The sequence below is a fragment of the Haliotis cracherodii genome, unplaced genomic scaffold (assembly GCF_022045235.1).
Source record: "Haliotis cracherodii isolate W230 unplaced genomic scaffold, xgHalCrac1.p SCAF_11, whole genome shotgun sequence".
NCBI classification, from domain to species: Eukaryota; Metazoa; Mollusca; class Gastropoda; order Lepetellida; family Haliotidae; genus Haliotis; species Haliotis cracherodii.
The window spans coordinates 29,424,818-29,445,623 of NW_027266266.1; the positions used below are offsets into that span (position 1 = coordinate 29,424,818).

The 20,806-nt window shown below is 37.8% G+C and overlaps 1 protein-coding gene across 1 annotated transcript in view; it reads right to left on the reverse strand.

The window, feature by feature from the left end:
- Window positions 1-20,806, reverse strand: part of LOC139456408 (TBC1 domain family member 10B-like) — a 133,469-nt gene that overhangs the window by 84,811 nt on the left and 27,852 nt on the right. Inside the window, exon 3 of the mRNA XM_071238110.1 lies at window positions 2,055-2,162. Coding sequence (XP_071094211.1) covers window positions 2,055-2,162 — 108 coding nt within the window. The remainder of the gene's footprint in view (window positions 1-2,054; window positions 2,163-20,806) is intronic.

Genomic DNA, 20,806 nt, shown 5'->3' on the forward strand with positions numbered 1-20,806 from the left:
GCCAAAATGAGGATTATGTATTCAGCCAAAATGAGGATTATGTCTTTAGCTGAATGAGGATAATGTCTTCAGCCAAAATGAGGATTATGTCTTCAGGTGAATGAGGGTAATGTCTTCAGCTGAATGAGGATAATGTCTTCAGGTGATTGAGGATAATGTGCTCAGCCAAAATGAGGATTATGTCTTTAGCTGAATGAGGATAATGTCTTCAGCTGAATGAGGATAATGTCTTCAGCTGAATGAGGATAATGTCTTCAGCCAAAATGAGGATTATGTCTTTAGATGAATGAGGATAATGTCTTCAGCCAAAATGAGGATCATGTCTTCAGGTGAATGAGGGTAATGTTTTCAGCTGAATGAGGGTAATGTCTTCAGCTGATTGAGGATAATGTCTTCAGCTGAATGAGGATTATGTCTTTAGCTGAATGGGGACAATGTCTTCAGGTGATTGAGGACAATGTCTTCAGCTGAATGAGGATAATGTCTTCAGCTGATTGAGGATAATGTCTTCAGGTGAAGATAATGTCTTTAGCTGAATGAGGATTATGTCTTTAGCTGAATGAGGACAACATCTTCACGTGATTGAGGACAATGTCTTCAGCTGAATGAGGATAATGTCTTCAGGTGATTGAGGATAATGTCTTCAGGTGATTGAAGATAATGTCTTTAGCTGCATGAGGATTATGTCTTTAGCTGAATGAGGACAATGTCTTCAGCTGATTGGGGATAATGTCTTTAGCTGAATGGGGATAATGTCTTTAGCTGAATGGGGATAATGTCTTTAGCTGAATGGGGATAATGTCTTTAGCTGCATGAGGATTACACACCCACACCCACACCCACCCACCCACACCCACACACACACACACACACACACCCCACACACACACTGTGGCCTTCAAGAAATGTGTATTTTACACAAGAGAACATGGCCTGTCCTGCAAATGTTCAGTCTTTGTACTGGGTGCTTACAAAGATTACTTGCAGTTTGGTCTAAAAGTTGGTCAGATCCACTTATTAGAGCTGGATGATTAATGTGGTAGTTATTTTTTATTACTATTTTGATTGAACAAAAGAGTTTACATTCCTTGAAAACACAATCTCTTGAAGTTGTCATTGCTTACAATGGCTGGAAAATCCAAATAAGGCACATTCAAATAAGTTAGGTAAAGTAAGGTGAGGTGAAATCCAAGATTATTGCACTTTTGTTTGTTTGTTTGTTTGTTTGTTTAACAACGCACTGACCAATTCTCCAGCCACATGACGGTAGTCTGTAAGTAATCGAGACTGGACCAGACAATACAGTGACATCATTAGCATCGATCCACGCAATAGGGATATGATGACATGCATCAACCAAGTCAGCGAGTCTGACCACCAGATCCGGTTAGTCGCCTCTTACGTCCAGCAGGGGTTGCTAAAGACCTATTCTAACCCCCTACCTTCCTAACTCTGGGCAGACTTTCTACTACTAGATCATGGAGGTGATCTAGACAGATGAAAAGACTTCCAGAATGAATTTTTTTGTACCCATGTATTTTGAAAAAAAGATGGCTAAAAAAGATGTGGCAGGCAGATATAATGAGAATAGCATTTGACACAGTTCAACAATTTCACGTTTCATCATTGGTTGGATTCACTGTTTTAGCTTTATTGGTCCATTAATTTCTGAGGATGTCTGCAGATGCTACTTAATGATGGACAAGCAGACCATTACATAAGCTCCCGTTAACTGTCTTGATGGATAAGACGATCTAGATCAAAATATCTAAATATTTGTCACATGTTATCAACCAGAAACCAGTTCCAGGCCAATGCTAGATACCAGCCTTTTATCAGGGACTTTGTAAGTACAATAATGTGGTTGAAAAACATCAACATTTGTTCAGGTTTTTCTCTGAAAAACATTAAAATGTGATGAAGGGAAGAATGACGGAATCCACACCATTGCATAAAGGTGTTGTTCAAGTCTACAAACAGTTGAGTTAATTTGTAGCCAAAGTATCTAACCTGCATTCAGGGACAGAAAAGGATCCAACTCATTCATTGCATACCTCGAACCTGCCCTTGTTGTGGTCCATGACAAACTTGCTCCCACAAAGAAACTGCCATGCTCGAGGTCTCACAGATGCTGGTATGCCCTTCCTACATCGATCTTTAACCTACAGAATAAACCAGGACAGTAAGAATTGTGCTTAACACCCTGGAAGCTTGAAGGACATCTTCCACGCTCACCTTAAAGTTGAATAAAACGCCAAATACATCGCACACAATAATACAATTAAGAACATTCTCCATTCTGTGATGTGACATACAAAAGATCATTTACTGTAAATAGCCTAAATTAGGTTCATCATATTTTCACGATATCATTAAATCATCTTTCCCACTGTTACTTCACATAAGTTTTTGACATCTAAATAACAAAAGTATCAAATAAATGATCAGAAGTGTTTCTGCCTTTTCAAAACACCCAGAATTTTTTTTCCCGAAATACTGCAAATAACCTTGAATCATTCTGTATCTTTACCAAATATATAAACATGAATGCTAATGTAAACTTTATGCCAAATTGGATAGTGTTTACAAATTCATGTTTCACGTATGGCTCTAAATCCTCAAACATTTCAGAAACAAGTGACAAATAGTCAGTATCATTGATTCGAATGATCTTTATGAAATCAAAAGAAATATATCTGCTGTGAAAATGATAGCTGTGCTCAGCAAACTATGTGTTTCAAAAAGAAAATTTCAGATTTTACACTGTGGTGAGTTTTCTTCAATTTATGAGAGATCTATATATCTAATCCTTGCCTAGATGCGCTCCAGTTGTTGAGAACATCCATGGCAAGATGATCATAGTAAGAATAGTGTCCCCCGCCGTGATATTGCTGGAATATTGCTAAAAGCGGCGTGAAACCATACTCACTCACTCACTCATAGTAAGAATAAGGTTATTTAAATAGATACCAGTACAATAGTAGTACTGCGGCGGGTAACTCGGGTACTCATGTCGGGTGAGTATTGAGCAGGACTCGGGTACCCACAGGACTACCCGGACCCGTGGTAAGTCACATGATATATTATCTAATGACAGAAATTATCTGACTTAACTCTAAATTAACTTTATGGTTACACTACAAGTCAGTAACGTTTGCATGTTTTTCTGACTATGCACACATTGTTTCTGAATTCTATGTGTTTGAATAAAGAAAAAACTTCAGTAAACTTCAGTTTATACATGACCAGATTATTTTATACATATTTCTAAATACATTTTGCCAGGGCTATGGTCAAACATTTTCAAATCAGACATATTGTACCCAACACTTGAGACCTACAGCGGGTACCCAGGTAGGGTCCGGTAACAGGGGAATGGGTACCCGGGTAGTAAATTTGGAATAATACATATGTGGTCAAGGTCACTAGATGTAACATTATGAATCCTGGCTTAGTTTTTAAGATATTTTTAATTAATTCTTAAAAATGCAAAGCATTTTCATATGAGTTGAGTTACTTAGAGTCTGTCATAACTGACTGGGAAAGGTGATGATTTTAATTGAATTAAACTGAAATTGCATTAAAAAGACATGAATTGTTGGATGATTTGACCGCTGTTGACTTTGACCAAAATGGAGGTCACAACAAAAATTAATGTTGTTGAGACCCTGCCGAAAGATCAAGTGTACCAAGTTCAACACATTCAAATTGCAAATACTAAAGTTATTGTGTACACAAGCTTTTCTTACACTTGGTTCACAATGAGTGACCTTGACTTTCAATGTCATCCAATCATATCTCAGGTATAAAAGAGCAGTTTCTCACACCTGTCAAGAGCATGTGATTGAGAAAACTAATTGTGACCCAACAGCTTTCAATTGTCATATTATGGCATATTGGAATATGTACCGTATTTTCTTGAGTATAGTGCGCACCCATGTATAATGCGCACCCCCCTCTAGCGGGTTCAATATTTTGGAAAAAAAGAAATTTGAATATTATGCGCAGAAAAAATTTACACCGTACCCTTTCAGCGAAGTCCGGCAAACGAACGGGTGCTGAGAAACTTCGTCAGTACAAATTCGAAATTTGAGATAAAAAATCACCAGACATGTTTATTTACCGTTTAAATAGTATTGATTATTCTGCTAGGCATTGTTTTATATCTAGGGATTAAGATTACCTTGTGTATTTTCTCGTAAACTAAGCCGGAAACAGCAATCAGCTGTACACACGTTTTCTTGGAATCGACCGGTGATTCGGTCAAGACACACCCAATGATATAACTTTATAGGATTTTTAATGCAAAGATCGGCAACAATTGTATCTGAAACTATTTTATTTATCAGGAATAATATATTCCATTATTTTCTTAATTATATGCAGCCTTTACTAAACATATTTAAAATAATAATAACCCTAAGCGAAGCAGCTGATCGCTATTCCCGGGTATTATTTTTTACATGGAACATGTCTGACCAGTCACCGTCAAGGCTCACGCGCACGGGATCACGTGAGCGCGAGAATTTCATGTTGACATAGAATCGTCAAACAAAAACAAATATGACTTTTAACGAGTCAAAGTATGTCATTTATGATATTTGTATCCATTCTCTGTCAACTAAAGTTCGTTTCAAGGCGTCAATAGCGGTATTCTGACCGTGGTTGCCGTCAATAACGGTGAGTTGTGCGATCTTCCGATCGCTTCACACACGATTTCGCCGAAATTAATAAAAACAATATTATAAGAAATTTTGAATAAAATTAATAAAGTAAGTTACAAACATAAGTCCAGAAATACAAAGAACACTTTTTATAGACAGACAGTGTAATTACATAATTATTTTGCCTACTTCAGTATGGATTTGTTGACATGGTTTTTCCGGTGTTTCGTGCTCGCGGTAATGTTTTTCCATGGTGGAAAAAACCATCCAAACTCATAATTCGTGTATAATGCGCACCCCCTTCTACACAGCTGTGTTTTTTCGAAAAAAAGTGCGCACTACACTCAAGAAAATACGGTACTTAATCATTATTCAAAATCACAAGTGTCTTGAACCCAAATGCGCAGCATGGATAGTTAATTTGGTCTTCCCAGGAACATGCTCAGTCCCTGGAAAGTCTATGTACGCTCACCACTGTAATACATATTTGTAACCATTCTGTTGTCATTATTCTCCCTTATTGGGAACAACTGTCTGCTAGGACATTGAACTTTTCAGGAATATGTTTTGCTTCCATCCGGCAGCTGATGGAGTTTGCCAATACAAACTATCATGTAGTTTTCTGTTCCCCCTTGTTTCTGAATGTACGCTACCACCATGGGGTTGTCTATGGCAATAAGAACAGAGTAGTGGAGTGTTAAGAGATTCCCAAGCCTTGAGGGCGTGATAGACTGCCTTCATCTCATGGCAATTGATGTGTAGTTCTTGCTTGTAAACACTCCACAAAACCTGAGTCATGAGTCCAAGTGGCTACCTAACCCAAATCCGAGGTGTCTGTAAAAAGGTGATTTTCGGGCGCAGGGTTGAAAAGGGGGGATGCCCTTCATTACATGAGGGGACAGAGATGTCTGACTCATAGTTGGAAATGAGTCCCAATGTAAACAAATGTCCCGCACTAGTATTATCTCTGACTTGGTCAGGTTGACAAGGAAACATAGATGATTAATTAGTTGAATCAAAAAGATCATGTTTTGATGGAGCTGAGATCTGTCATTATCTGATGATAGCTGATCGTCCAAGTTACTGTGAAGGTGGACTAACTGTACGTGGGCAAACCTGCAGTGAACCTGGTGAACAACGGAAGGACCTGGAACTTGTATCATCTCCCATTGACTACAAAGCAGCGATACTTTCACGACCCTTGATGAATAGGTACATGAAAATGAGCGTCCTGCAGGTTGTGGCTGACCAACAAATTCTCCATTCTGAGTGCCGAACGCAACTTTCACGCTGATTTCATCTGAAACTTGTGAGGATGAAGTAGAAACCATTTGTTGAGATCCTTGAATTAGATTATCATCCTGATGTCTGGGGTGGTTTTCTTTGGAGCTAAGAAACTGGCGAGTAGCAACCCTTGCTGTGATTGGCATCCCGTAGTCTCTGAATGGCATTACATTCAAGATATTATCCTTATGGCCAAATCGGTTGCCTCTGTATTGGTCCCCTCCACATGGTATCTTGGGCAAGGATGCAAGGAGAGGGTGGTGTTGAAAGTGTAACTTACACCCCTCTGTAGCGATGTCTAAAATCCAGCGGTCGGACATGATCAGCTTGCAGTTATCGGTGTATGACCAAAGAGGTTCTCCAACTGGAGGTGTTATGTTGAATGCGAAAGGTGACAATCTGAATTCATAGACAAAGCCAGGCTTACAGGATCTGAAATGACAAAGATTGTCTGGCAGTGTCAGGATGACAGTGGTCAATCCTTCCTTGGTTGGCTTCAAAAGAGTCCTTCCCTCATGGAACAAGTTTCTTTCTGATGGGATGACATATCACGATTCTATAACTAAACACAAAAAAAAGTAGTATGTACATACTGACTACACAAAACAGTTATCAACTAAATAATGAGTGACAATTTGACAGGTTCTTGCTATCATATATTGGTGCAGTGTATTTGGTTGTCTAGTAATAATGTTTGAGCTCCTCTTTAAGTTGGTTAAATCTAGCCTGTGTCATAAAGTAATGAATGAATGCTGTTCAATAACAGTAAGAACAGTAAGACTGTTCGCCTATTGCTGATGTGTACATGTCGTTGGGTGTGATTTCGTTTGTCTGCCAATCCGTTCCGGTTTGACAGTTGTATGCACCTGATGCATATTTTTTATGTAACCACGTACTGTCCATGTGTGTGTGTTGACAAACTGCCATGCCTTGCCTATGATGATGAACTAACTGCCATTAATTTGTCTTGAATGACCACAGAGACTTCTTCGACTTCTTTTCAGGCGGTTAGTAGAAAAATTAATATCTATAAATCATGTACTGTGATGCAATGATTATTGCATTTCTAATCTATAAAGACAACATCTTTAGTAATCATAATTTTGATCTGTATTTTATATATTATACAGTTTTCTAAACCAATCAAAAGAGAGTTCACTTTTCTACACAACCATTCTGAACAGAAGCTACATGAATTGTTGTCTTTGTATCCCATATTGTGCAATTTATTGTTTGTTGGTAAAATAAAATGCATCATTTGGTATTGAAACCATTGGAGTTTCTGTTGGTTACACATCTAAAAGGTATTAGGTTGTGGTTAAGCTTATCTTTATCTGGCAACTTAATTTCCAGTAGACTTTCCAATCTATCAAAGTGTTGATTTTTGGCACAATTGTTTTGTGCAAAGGTTGAGTAGTAATGTTGACTCCCCTTGGATGTTTTAAGTCGGTAAAACAAGTTAAAAGGTAGAATACGGTATTCCATTTACTTACTGAAATTGTTTATTCCCATTATACAGCAGTAATGTTTTAGAGTTCAGTATACTCATGTATTTTAGAAAGTGTGTTTTTATTTGAAAGGTTGCTTTGAAAGAGAAAAACAAAAACACCTGTTTCATCAATAAGATCATTGATATAGTTTACCCCTTTTTCTTTTAAATCCTTAGGCAACACTGTTTTTATTTCTTGGTTTATGGATTTCAAACTCATTTCAAAAGTGAGGCAGGCCAATTTAAAAAGAAAAAGGCCTCTCACATTTTTTTTACTTGAATTTTGTCCTAAAAAGTTAGGTAGGTATGAAAAGAAATATCCTGGAGTAACAAAAGTAAAATAACTCAATTTTTCAAGAACATTTTATTATATCCCTTGCACTCAGCTTGTGCACGAAAGGTAACATAACAATATTCATGTCATGGGTATAAATAATTCATTGACAACTTAATAAAGTTTGTTGTAAATAAAGATAATGTAAGCTAAAACATTCATAACATCCAGATTAAGGACCAATGAAGCGAAAATACAAGATTTAATAAAATCCACTTTCTTATTTCTTTTTTATTTTCATTTGTTTACGTAGTCGGAACATTATTTTAAAAAGAATTACAAATAATATCTGTCATCACCCATTTCCCGATGATAGTGGCCACTCACTAACATGAGGAAATACCTCCATTTTCAAAGCTTCGTATGAATAACACATACGTCATAGGCTGCCATGTCAGTTTACATTAAAAAACTTATATTGTTTCACCGACGTAGTCTGCTACAGGGTCGTGATTGGTCAAATTTAACACATGACCTAAGGCAGCCAATCAAATTACAGCAACGGTGATTTTCAGACTTTGGCGAAAGGTTTGGGTTAAATCATTTGATGCTGAACGTTTTAAGCCTGAAATCATCATCTGTATTAAAATATGGAACTTTATGGATGCATAGTGCTAGGTTACGAGCTGTGACAAAGATTTCTTATGCATTTATTTTGGCATTAAAGACATTGTGTCCGAGCCGATAAATCGAGGCAACGAAAGCAGAGATGTGATTTGACTACACACTATCGCATGAAAAGATGGAAATAATAGCTTAGATGTCAGATTGGCAACTTTTAGATATATTTTTGTTGATTTTATTACTCTGTTTAATATATTCAAAGATTTGTTTGAATCATCTTTATTTTGCTGTTTGACATGTTCCATGAGGACCTGTTGTCGAAGTGTGCCCGAGAATTTTATTTTCAACAAGTATTTGTCACAAAGTGACGAAATGTCCCCCGCCTGTATATACACCATAGTACCAAATATGAAGACAGTCCAGCGATTAGTTCTTGACATATTGCGGCAACACCGTTTTCCAACTCCAAAAGCAGATTTCCCTGCTGTGACCTTGAAAATGGGGTCAAGGTCACCAAAACTGATTTGTGTCTGCGGAGGCTGTATATACACCATAGTTCCAAATATGAAGACAATCCAGTGTTTAGTTCTTGAGATATCGCGGCAACAAACAGGTGGGACGTACGGACGGTCGTGAATACTATTTCCCACGCTCCGCGCTTTGTGGGAAATAGTGTCTAGTGAATAAATTTTTAATCTATAGATAATAAATGATAAAATCAAATGGAATACTTATTTCAGACATTGTGAAATGTGATGGATTTAATAAATGAATGATATGACAAATAGGTTAGTAAAAATATAAACTATTTTGACGTGACTTGGTCAGTCTACCCTGCGGTGTGGCTTCTTGACCGGCAAACAGTGTTGAAAGAGTTAAACTGGTCACCACTGCACTTTGCGTTGACAAGCTTTGATGGTACAGTGATCCCTCGCTACAACGCTAACTTCGGGGTCCAAATAATTGATGAGCGTTATAGATGATCAGCGGTTTAACGAAGGTTGAGTCGTTGGTTGTAGATGACCAACAAAACAGTTTACATGCTCTGCCTACCTAACACGATCTACTTTGCAAGTTTCAGAGTTTCAAAAAAGATTAGAATAGAATCAAATATGATTCATAGAGTCTAAAAAAATTGTCGAGTATTAATATGCGCTTTAAGCTTTAAGCGAATTCAGGTGAATAAACAGGTATAACAAATTTGTTCAATAAAAGTATGAAATTTGACATAAAACATCACTAGACATGATGATTTACCAATTAAAAAGTATTTCCTGCTCTCCAAGGCATTGTTTTATATGCAGAGATTAAGATTACCGTGTGTATTTTCTCGTAAACTAAGCCGGAAATAGGAATCAGCTGTGCACACGTTTCCTCCCAATCTGTGATTCAGTTAAAACATACCCAATGATACAACTTCAAAGGATTTTGATGCAATATGGTCGGAAGAAATTGTATCTGAAATTATTATTTTATCAGGAATAATATATTCCAATATCATGTTTTTAGTTGCAGCTTCCACCATATATACTTAAAATTATAAGAACCATAAGCATTGCACTTTGGTACAGGTGGTATGCCAGATATATTTTGACGTATGGAACGATTTTGAACAGTCACCGTAGAGATTTCCCATGCTACATGTTTCGAAAACGTGATGTTGACATTTAATGGTCAAACCGCCTCAAATATGACTTTTAGCGAGTCATGGTACGGCATTTATGATATGTGGATCCATTTTCTTGCAACTAAAGTTTGTTTCAAGGCGTCAATAGCGATAATCTGACCGTGTTTGCTGTAAATAACGGTGAGTTGTGCGATCTACCGATCACTTCGCTTTCGATTTCGCTGAAATTATTGTAAACATTATTATAATTATTGAATGAAATTTTGAATATAATTAACAAAATATATTGCAAACACCAAGTCCAGATAAACAATGAACAATTTTTTTATTACCAGATATTATAATATTAGGATTAAATAGCTTACTTCATTTCGGATTTGTTGACTGGTATTTCCGGTGTTACGTGATCGTTGTGATCAGATGTTTTCTGAGATGGGGGAAAACATTGTGTCATTGGAAAAGTTTAGTTTATTAAAAATGTTAGTATATTTTTGGAGCCATGCTTTACCGCACCGAGTTAGCGCTACATCGAAGAGCGCAATAACAAGGGACCACTGTATTAGAGAAGGATTCCAGGGAGAAATATCAGATTGACTTCCCTTTGCTTTGGTTCGCGGAGGAAATGAAATCTTTTTTTGTTGGAATTTTTTTATGAAAAGATCTGCGCATCCGTAAACCAAGAGTAAGAGTGAGTATGGTTTTACGCCGCTTTTAGCAATATTCCAGCAATATCATGGCAGGGGACACCAGAAATGGGCTTCACACATTGTACCCATGTTTGGAATCAAACCCGGGTCTTTGGCGTGACAAGCGAACGCTTTAACCACTAGGCTACCCGACCGCCCCTCCGTAAACCAAGAAATAAAAAAGTGTCGCCTTATACAGAACATATTTATTATCTATTTTAATGTTATTGTTATACCAAATTTCCTGTGAAAGAATACCAAAATTGCAATTTTCTTTCACCTTTATGTTTTTAGAAAAATTGCACCACATATCGAGTACATCATGATAGTATTTCGATATTCGACAGGCAAATAGCATAAGGACACCCACCAAATGAACCTCTCAATAACTATTTACATGCTTTGTGTATCATTATGCTTTGTGTATAATTTATATTGAGTATGAAATGCATAAATGATCTGATTGCAAAATATCAAAACTTTCAGTAGTGGATTTACCTCAAATAGAAGTTACTGCGAGTTAAAAAAGTATTGGCCAAATTTCTTTGCACACAACTACCATAAACGGCTATTGTTGACTTGAGGTGCTTCCCAATGAGGGCATGCAGTCTGATATTTTCTTTACATTTTCATTTTTTTCACTGATCATAAATTTTGGTTAGATGATGAAAAGGGAGCACTCAAGTTCCTAAATCTCTAAAAATTAGCAACTTCCTGTATAATTAACTTAAAAACAAAAACAATCTGGATTGTTACAGATAACATCATGGCAACTGCGGTAAACAAACAACCCCACATACATCGTGATCCTGTAATACTATTCCAATCCTGTAATCAACTTAATTTTTGAGAATTATTTACAAAGATGTAAATTCAAATGCAAAAGAAATTATATTTTTTTACCATTGCATCATCTTTACCTGTTTAGTATTTACTGACCTGGATAGCTCATGTTTTATATTTTCTCATGATTGCCGCAGGTGCATAACATCAAATCTTAGAGTAAAAATCAGAAATTGTAATGGAATCTGCGCTTGATGATTTTCGAATTATTTTCTGACAAGCGGCAACAGTGGGGAGGGATATAAAACATATTGATATGCCATAATAATAACAACATAGTATTGTTATTGGTCTATCATTGCAAGAGGGACAATTTGGAAGAATAAGGAAAACTTTTTCTGAAGCCAAGTACTTTTGGGTCCAAAATAGCTACATTCAGACTGGGTTTTGTGGAACAAAGGGATCAAAAATATTTCTCATCAGTCAGATTCCTTTTCACATTTTGAAATGAGTACAGTACATGACTACAGATAAGCCGACCCCGTAGATAAGCCAAGGTATTAAACTTCACCCATGAAATTTGAAAGATTATGATGTGACCCGTAGATAAGCCAAACCAGGAAGTTTATTTTTTTAGCTCACCAAACGGTTGTATGGCTCATCTTTTGTCCCAAAAGCAGAGAGAGAAAAAATAATGGAAAAATGTGGATGGCTCAGAAATGAGAGCTTTTAAAGTCCAAATTGTTTCCATGGAAATCAAGAAAAATAAAAATGCCCAAAATCAAACAATAGTTATCATTGTTAATAATTCTAAGAATACAACCTCTATTATATCTTTGCCATAAATCCTGTGTTTTGGCTTCAGTCATACTAGCTAAAAGATTTTCAACAGACGTCCTCTTCACTCACAAGCGTAACGGAGGGAAACCTCACTTCTTTCCAACATCTAACGACTAGAGGTAGATGAATTGGGGAGGTGGGTGGGAGTATTCCTGATGTAATAGAGGTCATACTCTTAGAATTACTAACAGTGACAACAATTGTTCGATAATCCTTTCAAATCCTCCACCTCTATTACATCTTTGCCAGAATATACCAGGGGGACCCGGCGTGATCTGCCTCCAGTAACTCCCTGACAGTAATCCTCTTCTTGAAACCATTCAATCACTGATTCTAATCCTAACCCGAGAAAATTTCCTCTGAAAATGACTTAAAAATCAGAATGCATCAAGAATGAGTCAATCATGTGATACCTCCTTTACTAAATGGATTGGTCACGTCACTTCTGGTGTTGATGTCACTTCCCTTTTATTGGATAATGACGTCTCTTATGGTCTATTTCTACCAAAAGACATCATTTCCTGATTAGATGGACCTTGTACTGCTGTTTCCGGATCTGACGCCACCTCCGATTCTATCTCTTCCAGCTCTGACGTCACTTCCAGTCATCTGAACCTAGTTCTTGAAGCAGTTGATACTCAAGGTGCTCCTAATCCATCCTACACCTAATAGACAGGATAATTAAGGGTGTACTCACCCTTTGATGCTGCCAGCGTCAGATCCTGCCTCTCCCCACCCCCAACCCCGTTTTTTTTTTTATCCATAGAAGAAGGAAATGATTGGTGGATGATAGTTTACACTGTGACAATGGGCTCAAGGGAATATGAGCCCTCTAGGTCCAGCTGTACGTCACACAAGCTGGTGAAGGTGTTTTGTGAGGCAAAATAACAGCTAGACACTTGTTCCATGAAGCCAGACTTGTGGCTAGGGCTCTGATTTCATGAACCCCAAGACAGGGAATAGAATTCTGTGCCTGCTTATAACTCGCTGCAGCGGTGGACTTAAGCCAGCCCTTCACCGCAGCCTTGATGATGTCCTTGTTGGAATGAGGCTTGCAGGATATGAAAATCTCCTTCAATCGCATCTATGTTGGTCTGTAGCCGAGAGGTAGAATTTGCGACCTCTGATGGGATAGAGAAGTCTGTCTGGGTGATCCACTGTCGGCCCCAAAGCAGGAATTGTATAGTGTCTATGGCCCAACGGACCAACAAGACAAAATCTGGGAGCGATCTTAGAGTAATTGTGGTCCAATGTTGATCATGGATGAGACTAGAATAGTCCAGAGCATGGAGTTCTGAAACTCTTTCTGCTGTCACCATGGCTAGGAGGAAGGAGGCTTTCCTGGGTTTTTGGAGTAAGGTGGCCTTGTCGTCTTCTCCACTGGACGAACTTATCCCCTCTATTGTGTTATAAAAGTGAGTATGGAGGTCTCCATGATCTTGCCACAGCTCCCGAGGCAGGTCCAGAGTACCCGGATGTCTGCATCTTTTGCGTGATAACTTCCAGGAGGTTAGATGTAGGCTGGGCAGGTTATCGTAGAAACTGTTTGACCTGGGCTGTCTTAACAGATCTCGACGGAGAGGTAACTGGAGAGGCTCCTCCATTAATAGACTTAATAATCTGGGGAACCACACTCTGTTGGGCCAGATTGGTGCTATCAAGATTATCATGCAATCTGTCTCCTCCACCTTGTGGATGACCTTATCTAGGAGAGACCATGATGGGAATGTGTATGCAAATAGACCCATCCAATCGCTCAATAGCGCATCAATATGGTAAGCCATTGGATTGGGAACTGGACTGACATTAACCAGAAGTGGATGGTTTAGATCTAGGGATATAATATCCATTCTGTTGCCACGTATCTCCCCTGGCGGGAAAGGCTGTCAGCAAGGATGTTCAGCTTCCTGGAAATATGTCTTGCTTCAATCCAGCAACTGATGGAGTTTGTCAATCGTGTCGTCTCCATCATCAGAGAACTGGATCTGGTTCCTCCTTGTTTCTGAATGTATGCCACTACTGTGGTATAGTCCGTGGCTATGAGGATGGAGAGACATATTTTCCATGCGAAGATGGCATAATAAATGGCCTGTATTTCCCTGCAGTTGACATTTCCATTTCAATTTCAATTTCTTTATTCAACGTACTGAGGAGGCCACAAGCCTATAGTACAATCATGATTACAGGAGCAATTGGTACAATCATATAATTTCCAAACTTGATTTTCTTTGTATAAAAGCATGATATATGTACATAGAAAGATTTCTTATGGTTTCAATGTTGCTCGTGGTCAGTAATAGTTTAAACTTAAATGTACAATGGTTTATATGAAAATATTTTGGTAAATATACTTTTCTTAGCTCATCATAATGCGGACATACTAGTAAAAAGTGATACTCGTCCTCAATTAATCCTAGGTCACATAGTGGACAGTCTATTTTCTCTCGGAATATTTTGATATCTACCTTTTTCAATTAAAAGATCGTGTGATGAACATCGGAATCTTGCAAGTGCTACCCTAAATTTTCTAAGACTAACACTGAAAAGGTATTGCTCTGTAGTGATATATGACTTGAAACTGCTATATAACAGGGACTTTGGTGAACTCGTTAGAGTTGCATTCCATGACTGAAAATATAAATCTTTTAATCTTTGTGTTATAGCATTTATGAACAACTTCGGATAAGTAATATGTTCTAATTTAAAAATGTAACCAAAACCACAATTACTCAGCAGGTTCCTTAAGTCGGTTACCCAATTTGTTTTGCCATTGCTATCATACAAACACATCATGTTGTAACATTTCTTAGGGAATCTTGAGGAGGGCATATTAAGTAGTCTTATCCAATATTTTATTATTTTCAGACGTGCTTCTATACACAAAGGGACTCGTCCACATTCACCATAAACCATCACGTTTGGGCTATTAATTTTAACTCCTAAATATTTCTTACAAGCATATAAATGAACTTTTTCCAGAGCATCTATTTGTGTAAATCCCCAAATTTCTGCCCCATATAAAAGAATGGATTTAATTTTCGTGTCAAATATTTTGAAATATATTCTATAGTTTACAGCTCCAACATTTTTTAAACTACTGAACATGCCCAACAATATTTTCTTTCCCTGTACAGCAGCATTATTTCCATGTGTATTCAATGCCAACGTATTGCAAAAATACACACCTAAATATTTATAACCCTTAACTACTTCTAAACACTGACCTTTAAATAACCACTTTTCAAACCTTGATAATTTGCCACCTTTTTTGAAAACAACGATTTTGTCTTATTTGTATTAATTTTTAAATTAAACTTATCACAATGAACTTCTAATTCTGCTATTTGTTTCTGCAATCCTTTCACCGTACTAGAAAACATGATAATGTCATCAGCAAATAACAGAAGGAAAAGCTTGACAATGTCTGGATGAAGTTGTATACCATCTGTACAGTTCTGATGAACAGCTGTAGCTAGTTCATTAATAAAGAAGACAAACAAAAAAGGGCTAAGTATACATCCCTGGCGTACACCAATGCTGCAGTCAAAAGTGGTGGACATTACACCGTTATTTCTTACACATGCTTTTACATTTTTATATATGCTACATAATAGTTTTACCATTTTACTGCTCAGGCCATGCTTGGTAAATAACATCCATAATTTACTTCTATCCACAGAATCAAAAGCTTTAGAGAAATCAACAAATAAAACGTAAAATTTACCCCCTTTGCTTGATATATAGCGCTGAATGAGACGATACAAAATAAAAATATTGTCTGTGGTTGAGTATCATTCCCTAAATCCTGCTTGAGCCTCACTGATTTTATCTGTAGCGTTGGACCAAAAAACTAGTCTTTTATTGATGATATACAAGAAAACTTTACTAAACATACTAAGAAGTGTAATACCTCGATAATTGTCAGTCACATTTGGGTCACCATTCTTGAATAGGGATATGATAATACCAACATCCCAACATTTAGGAAAGTAAGATTTTTCAAGCATTAAATTAAACATTACCAGTAGGTATGGCGTTAATAAATCTTCAGCGTGTTTGAAAAACTCCGGGATAAGGTTATCTATTCCTGCAGATTTATTATTTTTAAGATGCCGAATGCGTACTCTTATCTCATCTTCTGAAATTGGTGAATCTAAGATATCCCTTGTAATATCATTCACAAAAGTATTTTCCAAAACTGACTCGAAATGATTATGAAAATCATTAACATCTGAGCCATTCTCTTCTGATCTATCGTCAAATAATCCCTTAAAATGATTAAACCAGTCTCCAATTTTATCGTATTAAACGTATAGTTAGTACATTTTAAACTTTTTAAAACTTCCCAAAACTTTTTGGGGTTATCGATAGAATTTTCAAATAGTTTTAATTTCTCTTCGTTATATGCTTCTTTTCGTTTACGACAAACTGCCTTGTATTTATTCCGTGCGAAGTTATAGTCTTGCAAAGACTGGGTGTCCTTAAGTGTCCTGAATTTATTTAATGCCCTACATTTTTCCTTTTTGTAGAGTTCACATTCAAAATCATACCAAGGTTTGCTAGTTTTTGGAGTGCCACAAACAAGTTCAGTGTTCCCGCTGGCTTTTAAAACTGCCAGTCCAAGGGACTGGCAACTCTAAAATTTACCAGTCCTCCTCAATTTTTACCAGTCCCAACTTTGAACAAATAAAAAAAAAACGTAAGAAAATTACCTCGTTTTAATTCCTTCAAAACTTATGTTTGTTCAACGTACATGCAGTCACACCTTTCTCTTTTTTTGTGTGGAATATTCCTCTCGCTCGTGCATAGTTCATTTCGTCATCAACAGCATGCATATTCAGGATCATTAGGTTATTCAACCTTCTTTGACTCAGTCTATTACGACTGGCTGTGTGGATTCTGTTTTGAACGCTGAACCCGCGCTCTGCAGGTACGCTGCTCATCGGAAGGGTGATCGCAATGGTAGCAAGTTGTGCAAAATCGGGGAATATGTCAGCATATTCGTTTATCAGGACCTGGCATGTGTTCGCAAACGTAACAGTGCCCAGGCCAGCTGCAGCTCGCTTGAATTGCTGGAAGTCTCTCTTGCAACGATCTCGATCGAGTACCGGTAGGTGTGCTGTGACGTCATTATCGTCTGGACCAATGACTGGGCTGAAGTGATTCAGGAGTATGTCAAGGGATTCCCCTCTGTGCGCGGTGAGGTCTTGAGGTGCCTGTGGGTATCTTAAGGGATTCAGAACGATGTCCAGTGACCACAAGACACTAAGACTTTCAGCAGGAAAACGAGTGCGTAATGAACGAATCAAATCTTCAATAAAACCCACTCGTTTGGCTTGAAAGGAGATGACAGACCTCGGATCTGCATACCTCAACTTGACACCACGAAACTCGCCATCGACTACATTTTCATTCAAATGTTTTTCGTATTTTCCAGTTTCAATTCAATAAAGTTCGTAGGCATCCAATGGTTGACTCCACCATAGGCTGTATCAAAGCTAGGTTCAAGTTGTCCTTTTGAAAGACGGTGACAAGTTTTTCCATGTATGGCAGAACATCAGACAACATGTACGTTGTCGCAACAAATGAAAACGTTTTCAATTTTTTGGCGGGATTCACCGCCACTGTGTTTTTACCCTGGGCTGCCTCTTCCTCAATTTCAATGACTAAAGCTGACCAATTTAATCTTGTAGAAGTAACAGCTCGAATCAGGGATAACCACCTTACGGAACAGGGCTCTTTGACACTGGAGAATTCTGTGTCGTCCAAAACTTTAGAAAGTTCTTTTAATCTGTCATACCGTGTCGCAGAGTACTGGTACAGTTTATACACGTCATTGACTGTTCTACGGTAATCAGATATGCACTTTGATAGTTTAGCTGCATCCTGCGACGCCAGGGCAACATCATGTGCAATGCAGTGTCATGCACTAAGCACGGACAATCACTCGTTTTAAGTCTCACACCAACACCACTCCTGATGCTGGTCATGACGCTCGCCCCGTCCGATCCCAAACCAATTATTTTGTTCATTGGCATACCCCATTCCTCCATCACCGCTCTGATCTTTGCAGTTATTATTTCTGCCGTTCCCCCATGAACGGTAAAGTTTCCCAGAAATATTGTCTCTGCCTTGCCGCCATTTACCATACGAGCGAAAATGATCAGTTTTTTTTCAACAGTAATGTTGACAGTTTTGTCAATAATCAAACCAATATATTTGTTATCTGAAATTATCTGTCGATTCGGTAATTGCGCTTTCCATTTCTTCCATGCTGTCCCCATGGGTGTATACAACCCCCGACAATGACGAACAGCCATTTCTTTTCTGCAGTTCAATAAGACTTGAAAATTTGTCTGCGGCAATGTTCTCTTTTGCCACATATAACACCGTTCTCATCATCACGGTTAGGTTGTCCTCCGTTTTTTCTTTAGCTACGGACATGTGGCCAGCCATGACTTTTTTATTTGACATAATAAAAACAGCGTCATGGTGACTGTTACTGTCTCTGTGCTCTTTTATAGCCGACTTTTGCATGTTAATGCATCCCTTGGTGAACCCATTCAGCTTCCCTGCTACCTCACATATACGACAAAACATCGTCTCTGTTTCGGACTCGTGGCATAACCATTTAAATTCATTCAACCAGTCATCGTGAAATTTCCTGATTTTTATCATTTTACCTTTTGTGGAAGTTTTGGACTTTTTAATCCCCCCGTCACAATCTGAAATATCACTGGATGACTTTTCTAATTCATCATTTGTACGTTTGCGGGGATTCTCGGGGTTGCCACCGAAAAAATTTTAAAAGCTTCGTCTGCTTTGATGACGCCATGTTACATAATCTCGGAGAACGTGGTTTGAAATGACATTTCACTTTGGTTCGAGACTAAGTCGCTAAAAATAGATACTTAACCTCCAAGCAAAGCGTAATGTTATTTACTTCCGCTAAAAATAGACAACAGGGAAACCCTGCTGATAAGAGACAAGCTGGCTTCGTTGGAAAAATATACTTTATTCAATATCGCCGATCTTTTGTTCAACAACAAGATTTATAAGGTACTTTTTGCCGGTCCACTGGGACTGGCCGGCATATGAATTACCGGTCCTAGCATAATTTTACCGGTAAAAAAACGGAAATTACCGGTAAACGGGAACACTGAAGTTTCCGCATTCCTTCTGCTGCCGTACACAAAGCCCAGGATAAACAATTAATACTTTCATCTATGTTTGTAAAGGCTACATCTATGGATTCCTCCATCAAATTTGGAACCCTTTCTGATTGTAAATTATCACAAAAGGAGTTTTTCTTAGTGGTGTCCAACTTAAACTTATAGCTCAAATCTTTGGAATTACTATCAGCGTGGTGTTCACTGTGATAAAATGCTTGTAATGATAAATTAAGTGGAAGGTGTGATGATTCTGCTCGCGAAGGAACAGCAAACTTTTTGCAATTTGGAAAAAGCTCTTGGGAGCATAAAACGTAATCTATTAAACTGGACCAATTATGTCCAATGAAAGTATAATCACCAACTCCCTGATCATCATCACATCTTCCGTTCATTATATGAACATTTAATACAGCACATAGATTTAACAAACATCTGCCAAAATTATTGACACACTTATCCACGGAATATCTTTTCAGTGAGAATTTATCTAACAAAAAATCCCCCAAACAACCGTCATTACCTTCAACATACTCAATAATATCATCCTCTATAAAATCAGCCTCTGTTCCCGTCCTGGCGTTAAAATCGCCATCAATAAACATATGTACATCATTAAATTTCATTAGAACCTCAAGAAGCTTCTCTTGTAGGTATATTACACCATTCTTATACTGTCTTAACAGATTAGAATACCAGTTTGATCCCTCTGGATGTATATAAACACAAGAGTATAAAATATCTTTTTTAAGTCCATAGAGCTGTTTGTCCAATAAGAGTAAAATTCCACTGTCAAACACCTCTATATCCTTGACATAAACAGATAGCTTCTTTTTAACAAGTACTATAACACCTCCAGAACATCTGCCTGTTGCCGATATCTTTTCAGCTTCTTTTACATATATCATAAATTCCGAAAAAAATGAATACAAATCAAAATCTTTCATCCATGTTTCAGTTAAACCAATGATATCACATGATTTAATAAAATCAATAAAGTCAGAGTCATCAATTTTGGAATAGAGTCCTGACACATTCCAGAATAAAATCTCCACCTGTGCGTGAGTTTTAGTGAGAGGCGTTGAACGAAGTTTCGTACAATCACGGAGGCCCTGGCCGCACCCCTATCTGTATCTACTGCTCCTGTCTACAGGCCTGTTTCTGTCTCTTAATTTACGGTCAGACAGTTTCTTCGTTTCATTTCCCAACTGTCCCTTGTCATCATATACACGATCCCTGCGCCAATCAGAATCCTTGTCTCTGCCTAAGTCTCTAAGCACTGCGCTCTCTGTTGTATTGCTCCTCTCTGTCCCTGGTCTACTCTGCATATGGTTCTCATCTCGTTCTGTGTATCTCTCTGATTCCT